General features: G+C 42.4%; 1 protein-coding gene across 1 annotated transcript in view; it reads right to left on the bottom strand.

Moving 5' to 3' along the window:
- Positions 1-585: 585 nt before the first annotated feature.
- The window catches only part of LOC110537733 (follistatin-related protein 4), a 225017-nt gene continuing 211760 nt past the window's right edge, over positions 586-13842 (bottom strand). The window contains exons 13-16 of the mRNA XM_021624080.3: positions 13515-13664; positions 12221-12328; positions 3343-3452; positions 586-3174 (exon numbers count right to left, since the gene is read on the bottom strand). Of these exons, the coding sequence (XP_021479755.1) occupies positions 2466-3174; positions 3343-3452; positions 12221-12328; positions 13515-13664 (1077 nt within the window). The 3' untranslated portion in view covers positions 586-2465. The remainder of the gene's footprint in view (positions 3175-3342; positions 3453-12220; positions 12329-13514; positions 13665-13842) is intronic.

The following is a 13842-nucleotide window of genomic DNA, read 5'->3' as shown; positions in this document are numbered from 1 at the left end:
ACTGGTCATTGTCGTAACTGCTGAAGAAGAGCTAGTATGTTGTCCTGGGGCAACCCAAAACCCATTACCACTGGACACATCCTGACTCAACCCAACAGAAAAAAAACAAAGTGATGCTGTGTTCGCCATTGGCGGGTCTGGGCCACTCTTCTGAGCATTACAAATGGTACTCCTCCTTTAGAAACTACTCTTGCCTGGTTTCAGACAGAAAGCTACACTGGATCGATTGGGCTTTGGATGGAAGAAGAGTATTGTAAAGAGAGTCAGATGTGACAAAGGGACGTCTGCAACGTTTTCAGACCTGTGCTGTCCAGATGTCAGGATGACGTACTGTATGAGAAACTGCTGCACAAAAGAGCCAAATCCAGAGGCCCAGATATCAACAAACTAGTAACAATTTGATGTAACTGTAGCTCTAACAACTTGATGTAATGAACGTTGAAATACATATACAGCATCAGTTTGGGGTGATATACCATAGTTTGTCCTCACGTTGGCACCAAACATATGTGTTTGGTGAAATTTGTCCCTGAATATTCACATATTTTATGTTCAAAGTCATTTATAATGTGACACAGCTGCACGTTTTTTTGTTGTTGTCATTTTATTAGATATTATTTTACAAACCATTTCCCTCATAAACAAGAACACACCAAATGCATAAAGAAAACTGGACTCGTTTGAATGTGTTCTAAACAAGAACAATTTATATCTACAACAGTGTCTCTAATGTCAATATCATACCAAGAGGTCCAGGTTTGCAGCCATGGTCTGGGTTAGAGACCAGGTATGTAATATATGTGACATTTTCACCAGCAACTGTACTGTTTGTGATCCTGTGTACTTGAAGGCCGGGATTCAATCAGAGGCACATTGATGATAAGCACATTGCACTAGTGGCAATGTGCCTTTTAAAGGCAATTTTCCTGACGATTGTGGATGTTGCATTCACTGTAAATGCTGCAGAAATTACCTTGTCGACAAGCAGAAATGACCTTGTTGATAAACGCGCCTTTGATTGAATCCCAGCCGAAATGCTCTTAAACAATATTAGTGAGATGAGCCTCAACTCTCAGTGCATGCATATGGAACACTCAGTTCTGATGATGCCTTTGGTGGTGACTCACATGAATTATTCTGAAGTTACTCTGTAATGGTGGCAAAATAAGTACTTTGGTCTGAGTGCCTGATGCTTTTTGATGGCAATTACGGAAACGTTTTTTTTTTTCCGTGACCGCAAAATAATTGGGCTTCAAATTGGGCTTTTTGAATATATATTACACATCTCTGCCTCACTCCTGGAACACACACATATTTCTCTCTCGATACAACAGTGTTCTAAGAAATGTCATCAAGCCTTTGCTTCTGTGTCAGATTGAGCCAAGGCAGTTACCGTAGCAACACATATCTAAATCGCAAACATGAGCAACACATCTGTTCATCTTGGTTTGTGTCTTTTTTTTAATAACAGGCGTGTTTTGCTATTACTTGCTCGTCACATACAGTACTAGCCAACATTAGGGTAACAGGCACAGCTACTCCTTATGAGGGGAAGTGGTATTTCAGTTGTGGAGCAGTTGAAGAATGGAAACTAAGCTATAGGGAAACTGGATACACAGGACTTACAATACCTCCATGCTGATGAACAAGACCCTTACAATGCTAGACTTAGTGGACAGAGGACTAGGAGGTCACTGGATCAAAACTGGAAGTAGGCTTACTGTGTGAGAGAGGGTGGGGGACATACTATACCATATATATTCTTTGTACAATAACATGTTATCCACTGATGGGTTTTCTACTGTATGCTATTAGATACTGTTCTTAGCTAATCGATGGGAAAGTATTCTCTTTGGAAAGTAACAGGTCTTGACTAATACGGTACAACATGTTTCAAGCCAACCTGTATGTAGTTGGTCAGCATGAGAGCTTTTACAGAAAGCGTACAATAACATGGACGAGGACAAAGGCGAGTAACAGGGTGCTGTGGTTTTGAAAAGGACCGCTAACACATGTATACACTAGAGGCAGGCAGACATCTTGTTGGGACTATTTGCAGTACTGGTGAACGACAAACATCTCGAAACCAAAAAGCGTTAGTCTAAAAAAAAGTGAGCGTTGTGCATAGTTAAATTTTCAAAATGTCATCATTATATCCCTCCTGTTATCTGCAGTGTTACAAGGAAGTGCAATGTACAACTCCTCTTTAGTTAAGTACACATAGATCACAGTTGCACTAAAGGAACTCACCACCCACCTTCTCCCCGTAAAAATACCATAATATGCTTTTCTAAATATTTTTTTCAATTATTATTTTTTGTGTACTTTTGTTACAATAACCCAGGCGTGTGTTCCTCGCACTCAGTCCCATGGTTGAGTCCACTTATGTCCATATATATCTTAATTAAGTGTTTTGGCCTGATCTCTCCCTCTCTTTCTCTCCCTCTCCCCTTCTTCCCACTCTCTCATACCTCTCCCACCCACACCACTGTGTTCCCTCTCTTGATGTCTGACACCTCACAGTGGGGTGTGTTCAGTTTGCCGTTCAACACAAAGAGAGATTCCGCTGAGGGAGTGACCAAGTACTGGCCAAACAGTCCGCTGGACACCACCACCCTGTTGGGCCCCCCCCAGGGCCAGGTGTGGTGTGACAGGGGCTCCTTGAGGCTTCTGAGGACCTCAATGTGCCCTGTTGCCAGGTCAGAGAAGAGCAGGTCTGTGCCTGAGCCAGAGGCAGCTACCACAGTGTACTGGTTGGACTTAGTGAATGAGGGCTGGAAGATCAGGTCGGACACAACGAGAGAGGTGTCCAGCTCCCGGCTCAAACCCAGCACCCCCTGGAAGGACACTGTTTGAACTCTGACCTTGCCGCGCTGCTGGTCAGGGGTGATGATGTAGCGGCCATCCGGGGACACATAGGGCTGGCCCGTGATGTTGAGGTTGGGACCAATGACAGTGTCGGTGACACTGTCGATGAGGAGCTGTGGCTGGGCTGACGAGGGGTCCCTGCTCTGAGACTGGCACTGAATGAAGTAAAAGCCACTCAGGTGTGTGTAGGCCATGCTGACGGGCACACAGCTGTAGTTCTTCAGGCTGATGGTTTTGACTCTGTGGAAGGTCTCTAAGTCAATCTTATGCACCGCAGGTTCAGATTTGAGGAAGACGAAGCCAAACCTAAGACGACAAAGTTCAAGGGAAAGGTTAATGGCCTTTTTTGGGTGATTACGGTGTGGTTAGGATTCTCATTAAATTATAATTTGCTCTTTTCTCCTCCATTTGAGAGAGATCGTGAAGATGAGGTGGTGAGGTCACCAGTGTTAAAGGTTAACGGGCCTTCTGTACCTGACGTGTGTGATAATGAGGTTGGTTGGGGGGATGAAGAAGTCATCAACCCTCTGGAAGGGGGTGCGGATGGTGTGGTGCACCTCTCCAACACTGGCCTGGGGAATCACCTAGAACAGAGCAGTCAAAGGAGAACAGGAATTAGACAAATACAAATGTCACTTATCTGGCAAGAGAACATAAAAAGAGAGCATGGGTTGGAGCGTTTACTTAAACATAGCAGCGAAACACTTCGAAGGCAATGTTGCCATATACTCTGAACTCCAAAAGTACTGGGAAAGTGACAGACTGTCAGCTTTAATTTGAAGGTATTTTCATCCATATCAGGTGAACTATTTAGAAATGACAGTACTTTTTGTACATTTTAGGGGACCAAAGATATTGGGACAGATTCACTTATACAGTGCCAGTCAAAAGTTTAGACACACCTACTCCTTCCAGGGCTGTTATTTATTTTTGACTATTTTCTACATTTTTGAATAATAGTGAAGACATCAACAATATGAAATTACACATACAGTTGAAGTCGGAAGTTTACATACACCTTAGCCAAATACATTTAAACTCAGTTTTTCACAATTCCTGACATTTAATCCTAGTACAAATTCCCTGTTTTAGGTCAGTTTGGATCACCACTGTATGTTAAGAATGTGAAATGTCAGAATAATGGTACAGAGAATGATTTATTTCAGCTTTTATTTCTTCCATCACATTCCCAGTGGGTCAGAAGTAAACATACATTCATTTAGTATTTGGTAGCATTGCCTTTAAATTGTTTTACTTTGGTCAAACGTTTCGGGTAGCCTTCCACAAGCTTCCCACAATAAGTTGGGTGAATTTTGGCCCATTCCTCCTGACAGAGCTGGTGTAACTGAGTCAGGTTTGTAAGGCACCTTGCTCGCACACACTTCTTCAGTTCTGCCCACACATTTTCTATAGGATTGAGGTCAGGGCTTTGTGATGGCCACTCCAATACCTTAACTTTGTTGTCTTTAAGCCAAAGTACATTCATCTCTAGGAGACAGAATGCGTCTCACTTTCCTGAGCGGTATGACGGCTGCGTGGTCCCATGGTGTTTATACTTGCGTACTATTGTTGGTACAGAAGGATGTGGTACCTGCAGGCGTTAGAAAATTGCTCCCAAGGATGAACCAGACTTGTGGGGGTCTACATTTTATTTTCTGCGGTATCGGCTGATTTCTTTTGATTTTCCCATGATGTCAAGCAAAGAGGCATTGAAGGTAGGCCTTGAAATACATCCACAGGTACACCTCCAATTGACTCAAATGATGTCAATTAGCCTATCAGAAGCTTCTAAAGCCATGACATAATAAGCTGTTTGATGGCACAGTCAACTTACTGTATGTAAACTTCTGACCCACTGGAATTGTGATACAGTGAATTATAAGTGAAAAAATCTGTCTGTAAACAATTGTTGGAAAAATGGCTTGTGTCATGCACAAAGTAGATGTCCTAACTGACTTGCCAAAACTATAGTTTGTTAACAGGACATTTGTGGAGTGGTTGAAAAATGAGTTTTAATGACTCCGACCTAAATGTATGTAAACTTCTGACTTCAACTGTATGGAATCATGTAGTATCCCAAAAAATGTTAAACAAATGAAAATATATTTTATATTTGAGATTCTTCAAAGTAGCCACCCTTTCTTTGCCTTGATGACAGCTTTGCACACTATTAGCATTCTCTCAATCAGCTTCATGAGGTAGTCACCAGGAATGCATTTCAATTAACAGGTATGCTTTGTTAAAAGTACATTTCTGGAATTTCTTTCCTTAATGCGTTTCAGCCAATCAGTTGTGTTGTGAGAAGGTAGGGGTGGTATACAGACAATAGCCCTATTTGGTAAAAGACCAAGTCAATATTATGGCCAGAACAGCTCAAATAAGCAAAGAGAAATTACAGTACATCATTACTTTAAGACATGAAGGTCAGTCAATGCGGAACATTTCAAGATCTTTGAAAGTTTCTTCACGTGCAGTCACAAAAACCATCATGCGCTACCACAAAACTGGCACTCGTGAGGAACGCCACAGGAAAGGAAGACCCAGAGTTACCTCTGCTGCAGAGTATAAGTACATTAGAGTTAACTGCACCTCAGATTGCAGCCCAAATAAATGCTTTTCAGAATTCCAGTAACACACATCTCAACATCAACTGTTCAGAGGAGACTTCATGAATCAGGCCTTCATGGTCGAATTGCTGCAAAGAAACCACTACTCAAGGACACCAATAATAAGAAGAGACTTGTTTGGGACAAGAAACAGGAGCAATGGACATTAGACCGTCCTTTGCTCTGATGAGTCCAAATTTGAGATATTTGGTTTCAACCGTTGTGTCTGTGTGAGACACAGAGTAGGTGAACGGATGATCTCAGCATGTGTGGTTCCCACCGTGAAGCATGGAGGAGGAGGTGTGATGATGCTTTGCTGGTGACGCTCTCTGTGATTTATTTAGAATTTAAGGCACACTTAACCAGCATGGCTACCACAGCATTCTGCAGCGATACGCCATCCCATCTGGTTTGCACTTAGTGGTACTATCATTTTGTTTTTAACAGGACAATGACCCAAAACACACCTCAAGGCTGTGTAAGGGCTTTTTGACCAAGAAGGAGAGTTATGGAGTGCGGCATCAGATACCTGGCCTCCAAAATCACCCAACCTCAATCCAATTGAAATGGTTTCGGATGAGTTAGACGGCAAAGGGAAGGAAAAGCAGTGAACAAGTGCTCAGAATATGTGGGAACTCCTTCAAGGCTATTGGAAAATCATTCCTCAAGAAGCTGGTTGAGAGAATGCCAAGAGTGTGCAAAGCTGTAATCAAGGCAAAGGGTGGCTACTTAGAAGAATCTGAAATCTAAAATATATTTGGATTTGTTTAACACTTTTTTGGTTATTACATGATTCCATATGTATTATTTCATAGTGTTGATGTCTTCACTATTATTCTACAATGTAGAAAATTAGTAAAAATAATGAAAAACCCTTGAATGAGTAGGTGTGTCCAAACATTTAACTGGTACTGTATCTGTATTAAAGTAGTCAAAAGTTCAGTATTTGGTCCCATATGCCTAACACGCAATGATTACATCAGGTTTGTGACTCTGCAAACTTGTTGGATGCATTTGCTGTTTGCCCAATAGAAATGAATGGTAAATAATGTATTGTATCGATTATTTCATCATAAATTTAAAGTAAAAAATCTAAAGCAAAATTGAAAACCATAATTTATCGAACCGAAACCAAACTGACTTCAAAAAGCAGTAATCGCTCCGCAATAGCTTACAGTCTCCACTTTATCCTCATTGTATCATTTCAAATCCAAAGTACTGGAGTACAGAGCCAAAACAAAAACAAATGTGTCAGTGTGCATTGGGAAGTATAGTTAAACTGATGATATATGGCCTCACCTCAAGACATGATAGACGAATGTATTGGCTAATGGTTGCTTGAGAAGATACAAGTCACAAGTCAAAGGTAGTCGTCTGACTCATCCATTTCTCATTGGACGATCTATCCATCCACTTTATTGGCCCCACCCAGTATGTACATGACAAATGCTTCATCAGGTACCCTACATTAATCAGGTCACTGTCAAGGACTAGTGGGCTGTTTATGTGACCACTGCATAGCTTGGCTTGTTTAAGGAACCCCAGTAAATATTTCATGTAGAAGCTATTTGAATAAAATAGAAAACTACTAAAGACACTGATCTGAAGTCTGTGCCATCCCTACTAAAGCTCTAAAGCCATCACATTGTCAGTGGGGGACCTGATTTTGTATTTTGCAGTCTTCCTATGAGCGAACTATACTGACAAATTAAAAAAACGTTTTAATGCAGCGCCCTTTGCCATTGCAGTCAACAGAGCTACAGAGCCCCGGATGTAACAAAACATGTTTTTTTTAGAGGGAGAAACCTTGTTAATAACGAAGGTCATTAGAAATGTCACATTGTTACAATGGTGAAGAGTTAATGAGATCACACGTCATATAAGTCATGTCTAATTAGGAAGTTATGCTCTCACAGGCTCACATCATAGAAGTCGTGTCTAATTAAGAAGTTATGCTCTCACAGGCTCACATCATAGAAGTCATGTCTAATTAGGAAGTTATGCTCTCACAGGCTCACATCATATAAGTCATGTCTAATTAGGAAGTTATGCTCTCACAGGCTCACATCATAGAAGTCATGTCTAATTAGGAAGTTATGCTCTCACAGGCTCACATCATAGAAGTCATGTCTAATTAGGAAGTTATGCTCTCACAGGCTCACATCATAGAAGTCATGTCTAATTAGGAAGTTATGCTCTCACAGGCTCACATCATAGAAGTCATGTCTAATTAGGAAGTTATGCTCTCACAGGCTCACATCATAGAAGTCATGTCTAATTAGGAAGTTATGCTCTCACAGGCTCACATCATAGAAGTCATGTCTAATTAGGAAGTTATGCTCTCACAGGCTCACATCATAGAAGTCATGTCTAATTAGGAAGTTATGCACTCACAGGCTCACATCATAGAAGTCATGTCTAATTAAGAAGTAATACGCTCACATCATAGAAGTCATGTCTAATTAGGAAGTTATGATCTCACAGGCTCACATCATAGAAGTCATGTCTAATTAAGAAGTAATGCGCTCACATCATAGAAGTCATGTCTAATTAGGAAGTTATGATCTCACAGGCTCACATAATAGAAGTCATGTCTAATTGGGAAGTAATGCTCTCACAGGCTCAGGATGCTGTAAACTTCACACCACCACCCTGGCACATATTGGTCATATGCACCATGTTACTGGATTTTACCTCGGCTATTATTTTCTCTCCTGTATTACACCTATTGTGTAGGTTTAACACTGAAGGGAAATTGGTTTGTACTGACTGAGTACCTTAAATTGAATTGTACTTCCTTCAAGGCAGACTGGTGGATCTCAATGTTATTAAGAAATGCTTTATATATTCTATACTGTAGGTCCCCACTTTACAATAATATTACACTGTTCTTACACTATATTATGAGGGTAAAGTAATGTGAAATTGTACTATAAATCCAAGTTTATACTAATAGCCAACTCCTGAGATAGACCTGTGTCCTCTCTAGGTGGTGTACTTGTACATCAAGCTTCAGAAACAGGAGATAGGATCGTACTTCTATGAGCCGTTCCGGCTCACACAAGCCAAGGCTCGTGCAAACCTACTTACTAATATCCAACTAGCAGGCCTCTACTGGCCAATTCCATTATCCAAGTATCTATTACAGTTGCATCTTTTGATCATGCTGAGGTTTCAACATATTCCAGCGTCTTGCCACTGTTATGTTGTAAGCTCATATCATGTTTCATGTTTCTAAACCCTAGTTTCATAGGTAATTATCTAATGATCCTGTAGCCAAATTTCAACATATATACTGAACAAAAATATAAATGCAAAATACAACAATTTCAACGATTTTACTGAGTTACAGTTCATATAAGGAAATCAGTCAATTGAAATAAATGAATTAGTCCCTAATCTATTGATTTCACATGACTGGGCAGGGGCACATCGAGTTTTTCTCAACAAAAGGTCTTTATTACAGTCAGAAATACTCTTAATTTTCATCAGCTGTCCAGGTAGCTGGTCTCAGGTAATCCCACAGGTGAAGAAGCCGGATGTGGAGGTCCAGGGCTGGCGTGGTTACACATGGTCTGTGGTTGTGAGGCCGGTTGGACATACTGCCAAATTCTCTAAAACGAGGTTGGAGGAGGCTTATGGTAGAGAAATTAACATTACATTCTCTGTCAACAGCTCAGGTGGACATTCCTTCAACTTGAGACATCTGTGGCATTGTGTTGAGTGGCAAAACTGCACATTTTAGAGTGGCCTTTTATTGTCCCCCAGTACAAGGTGCACCTGTGTAATGATCATGCTATTTAATCAGCTTCTTGAGATGCCACACCTGTCAGGTGGATGGATTATCTTGGCAAAGGAGAAAGGTTTACTAACAAGGATGTAAACAAATTTGTGCACAACATTTGAGAGAAATAAGCTTTTTGTGCATATGGAAAAATTCTGGGATCTTTTATTTCAGCTCATGAAACATGTTGCGTTTATATTTTTGTTCAGTATATATTGTAGCTTAGGCCTTTATTTCCTGCAAAATCACACTCATCCCACTGTAAGCAAGCTTATAGCCTACTGCTGAAAGAGAAGGCAAAGAGGGGTGGGCTGATCAGCTGATCATAGCGAATGTAGATGATGTAAATCAGCTAGTTAGCTATGCTGTTGAAACAATCTAACTAGTATTAATCTGTGGTTGGAGTTTGTTCGAGGAGGGTGCAGCTGCAGACCAAAATGGCGACCGAAGTACGGGCGAGTGGGTGTGTCAAAAGGAAAGTAGTGGACGTGTGGAAAGGAGTGGGTGTGTCAAATCGAAAGTAGTGGACGTGTGGAAAGGAGTGGGTGTGTCAAATCGAAAGTAGTGGACGTGTGGAAAGGAGTGGGTGTGTCAAATCGAAAGTAGTGGACGTGTGGAAAGGAGTGGGTGTGTCAAATCGAAAGTAGTGGGTGTGTGGAAATGAGTGGGTGTGTCAAAAGGAAAGTAGTGGGTGTGTGGAAAAAGTGGGTGTGTCAAAAGGAAAGTAGTGGGTGTGTGGAAATTAGTGGGTGTGTCAAAAGGAAAGTAGTGGGCGTTTGGAAATGAGTGGGTGTGTCAAAAGCTACAGGTTAGACGGTTTTGACTGAGCTGTGTTTTTTTTTCTTACTGCGCAATTACTGTACATTGAGCTTCCCCGTACCACGAGAGTTTGGACTTCTGGTTTGAAGCCAGAGGATGAGTCTGAGTCGTATTTCACTGTTAGTTTTACACAAATAATTGTACATTTTCAGATATAAAACAGACCATTTTGTTTTTAATTAAAAGTACTGATGATGGATGTACCATTGTTTGTATGCCCGTGCTTACTGTGACTGCCACCCATGCCGTTGCTTGGCAAACGGTGTTGTTGCCATTCATGCCCTGCCAATTGAGTAGTAGACTGTATGTGTGTATCAAGGTGACACCTAGATGGTTATCAATATGAGTTATTTCTTGTGTAGGCTGTTATCCTAATTGAAATAAAATCATGGGAGGAGAAAAATGACCGTGTTAGCTGCCCAGTGGGAAGCAACTCTGTTCGGCATGCACATCGATACAACACTGATGCACTAGTCATTCGCACTGGCTTATCGACTTGTCGCGCATCCCAATCAGCCACGCAAAACAGTCTTGATTGGCAACAAATCTGTCCATATTGGGCCTCAGCTACCCATACTTGGTTTGTTCTGCTGCTGAAATCTACCTCTTAGGCCTACGAACAAACACTCAAATTGAAGCCTTTCCTGTTCCTGACAGTGAGATGACACATACAACTAGCTACTACACTAAACGTTTAGCACAGGTAGCTTCTGCCAGCAGGAATGAGTGCAATATGTGCTCGCATGGGGCCATTTTCCAAGATAAAGTTGTTTTGAAATGAGCTAGTTTGATGGGCAACTCCGTTTTTTTTTTAAAAAACAAGAGAAAATAGACTTAAAGTGAAATAAAAATGTAACAACGAAACAAGGCCACCAATCTGAAAGGGGACTTTTCTCATAGGATGGGGGGAAGAAAGAGCAGGTGCTCAGCCACTCTTAGACCTCTATCGGTGCATCTGCTTGATACCGCACATTTCTCTCTCTGTGGTCCTCTGTAGCTTTAGTTGGTGGACCGTGGTGCTTGTGATGCCAGGACAGTGGGTTTGATTCCTTGGACCACCCATACGGAAGACGTAGGCACGCAGGACTGTAAGCCGCTTTGGATAAAAGCCTCTGCTAATGCATTATTATATTACCTCTGCCTCAATCGCTGTCTCTGAATAGCCAGCATTGGCACATGCATACGTCGACAGTGAGACCCATCAGACAGTTGGAAAGGCTTTCCCTCCCTTTTCAAAATCCCTGCGCCTTCATTTGTTTTTATCTAATAAATTGACAATCTCACTTGGACGTTTGCTTAGAGATATTGAGCTAGTAAAAAAAAAGAGGTGTTTAAATGTTGAATTGGAGAACGGAGTACTGCCGGTGCTCAGGTCAATTACTTGCATTCCGAGTAATAATGACATTATCAAGCCATTTATCTGCCGTGTGATCCATATGCCCCACAGTCAGTTATGCAGATTGCCTGAAATTGAATTTTGGACCGAATGATTCAAGCCTCATTTTGTAATTATTCATTACTATTGAGCGACAACAGAACGCCAGGCGTGTTTGAGTAGTTCTGACAATTCACCCGAATGCTTATGCAGAGCCGTTTGAGAATTTACAACACTTTGAGGAATGAACGGAAAATCACTTTGTTTGAGATAGAAAAGTGCCTTTCAAAACTGCCTCGCCTCCTCTTTATTTGAGACCCATTGCGTCTCGGTTGGTAGTGAGAACATATTAGGATTTCACAATGAGCTCAAACTGACAAGTGCTGACATACTCTCCCTTGCTAATAAGGCTGTTAGCAAGGGAGAGTATTGGCTACTGACAGACAGACCACCTCACAAGATTTTAATAGAATTCCAAAGGAAGAGGAAAATAACAATAAACTTTGCAAAATGACAATGTAGTCCCTCAGCAGTTGAAGTAAGCTGTGCTGCTGTCCTCGGTTACCTCAGCCCTATAAATACTACCCCTGTAATCATCCCTGAAGGCACTGTCTACAGTGCCACAGCTGTAAATTGTAGTTTGCGAACATTGCGAAACATACATAGATTAAATACTCACACAAATAAGATACTTGCTCATACACACATGCACACACACACACACACGAATGGACAAAAATACACAAGTGCACACCAATAACTCCTTACCTTTAAGGTTGGGTGGGACTTCTGCATGCTGCCCCAGCTTAGCACCCAGACCTGGTCATGTGACTTGTCATAGAGCAGCTTCACTGGGAAAGGATCTGTCTCTACCGTCTTGAGAGAGAGAGAGAGAGACACACAGAAGCGTGATCTGTTTCACCTGTCCTTGTGATTGTTTCTAACCCCTCCAGGTGTCGCTGATTTTCCCTTGTGCATTTATGCCCGTGTTTCCCGTCTCTTTGTGTCAGTTCGTCTCGTATGTTGAAGTCAACCAGCGTGTTTTATCCCGTGCTCCTGCTTTTCTATTCTCTTCGACTAGTCCTCCCGACCCCCCGCCCTTCCCCATCGCCACCCCCAGTGAAGCGCGACAGAGGCATGTGTTCAGTAATGGGAAGCCAGCCTATTTATTTTCCACTGGTCAGCTATGTGTCAACAGCACTCCCACTCCGAGACCCCTCAGAGGAGGAGGGGGACGCTGACGCTGCCACTCACATGTCAGAGAAGGGGAATGGGGGGGGGGGGGGGGGGGGGGGCAGAGTGCACCAAACAATGAGACATACAGGCAACTGACCGCTCGCCACATCCCCCCGTATACTCCTAGTTTGTTACAGACACATCTCACTCACTATCAGCTCACTGTTCTTTTACAGCCATTTTATTTTACAGCATTTATCCAGCTAAAGAGTTATATTACATTTTTTTTTATAATGTTCAGTATCTAATATCATGCAGCGTGACAGTAAACGAAAATGACTTTGCTGTTGTTGCTGTTGTCGAGTCAACATATGAGCACAAGAAGGGTGCTCTTTCTGTCTCTTTCAAAAGACTCCCAGAAACGTCTCCGTTAGGAGTGGAGACGGCTGAGATAGAGGGTGAGGTACAGTAGGCAGAGAGAGATGGAGGGAGAGAGGAAAGGGATGATGCATTAACCCCCTGCCCTCACACACACCCGTGAGGGTATGGCGAAGTGTGACAAGAGCTTGGCGATTGGGAAAGCACTAGCTTGTCTGTTTTCAGCCCTCTTCTTTTTTCTCTCTCTCTCTCTCTCTCTACCTCTCTCTCTCTCTACCTCTCTCTCTCTCTACCTCTCTCTCTCTCTACCTCTCTCTCTCTCTACCTCTCTCTCTCTACCTCTCTCTCTCTACCTCTCTCTCTCTCTACCTCTCTCTCTCTACCTCTCTCTCTCTACCTCTCTCTCTCTACCTCTCTCTCTCTACCTCTACCTATTGGTGACCTGTGTAAAAGCCTCGGGGGGCGTTCTCTAAACAGCTCATAGAGAAGAGTAATAATACCAACCAACCTGCACCACATTCTGGGCCTGGGTGTCGATGACCAGCAGGCGTTTCTGAAGGGGCTGGGTGACGTAGATGTATTTATCCCTCACACTGACCGCTGAGGACCACACACAGTGTTCCGGAGACACACCTTCACCTTTCGGGCACATCTCCTCCTGGAGAAAGAACGGGATGGAAGAAGAGATCGAATGGAGGAATGAAAGACGGGAAGAAGGGAGGAAGCAGAAGAAGACGATGACGAAGAAGAAGCAGAATGGAAGGGAGAGCGGCGAATCCACGGTTAATCACATTGCTTCCACACACGAGATAGGGCCATCATGCAGCAGAGAAAAT

The sequence above is a fragment of the Oncorhynchus mykiss genome, chromosome 12 (assembly GCF_057628025.1).
Source record: "Oncorhynchus mykiss isolate SJ-2025 chromosome 12, ASM5762802v1, whole genome shotgun sequence".
In the NCBI taxonomy this organism is placed as follows: Eukaryota; Metazoa; Chordata; class Actinopteri; order Salmoniformes; family Salmonidae; genus Oncorhynchus; species Oncorhynchus mykiss.
Note: the sequence above shows the minus strand (reverse complement) of the source record. Positions and strands in the feature narration are given on the sequence as shown.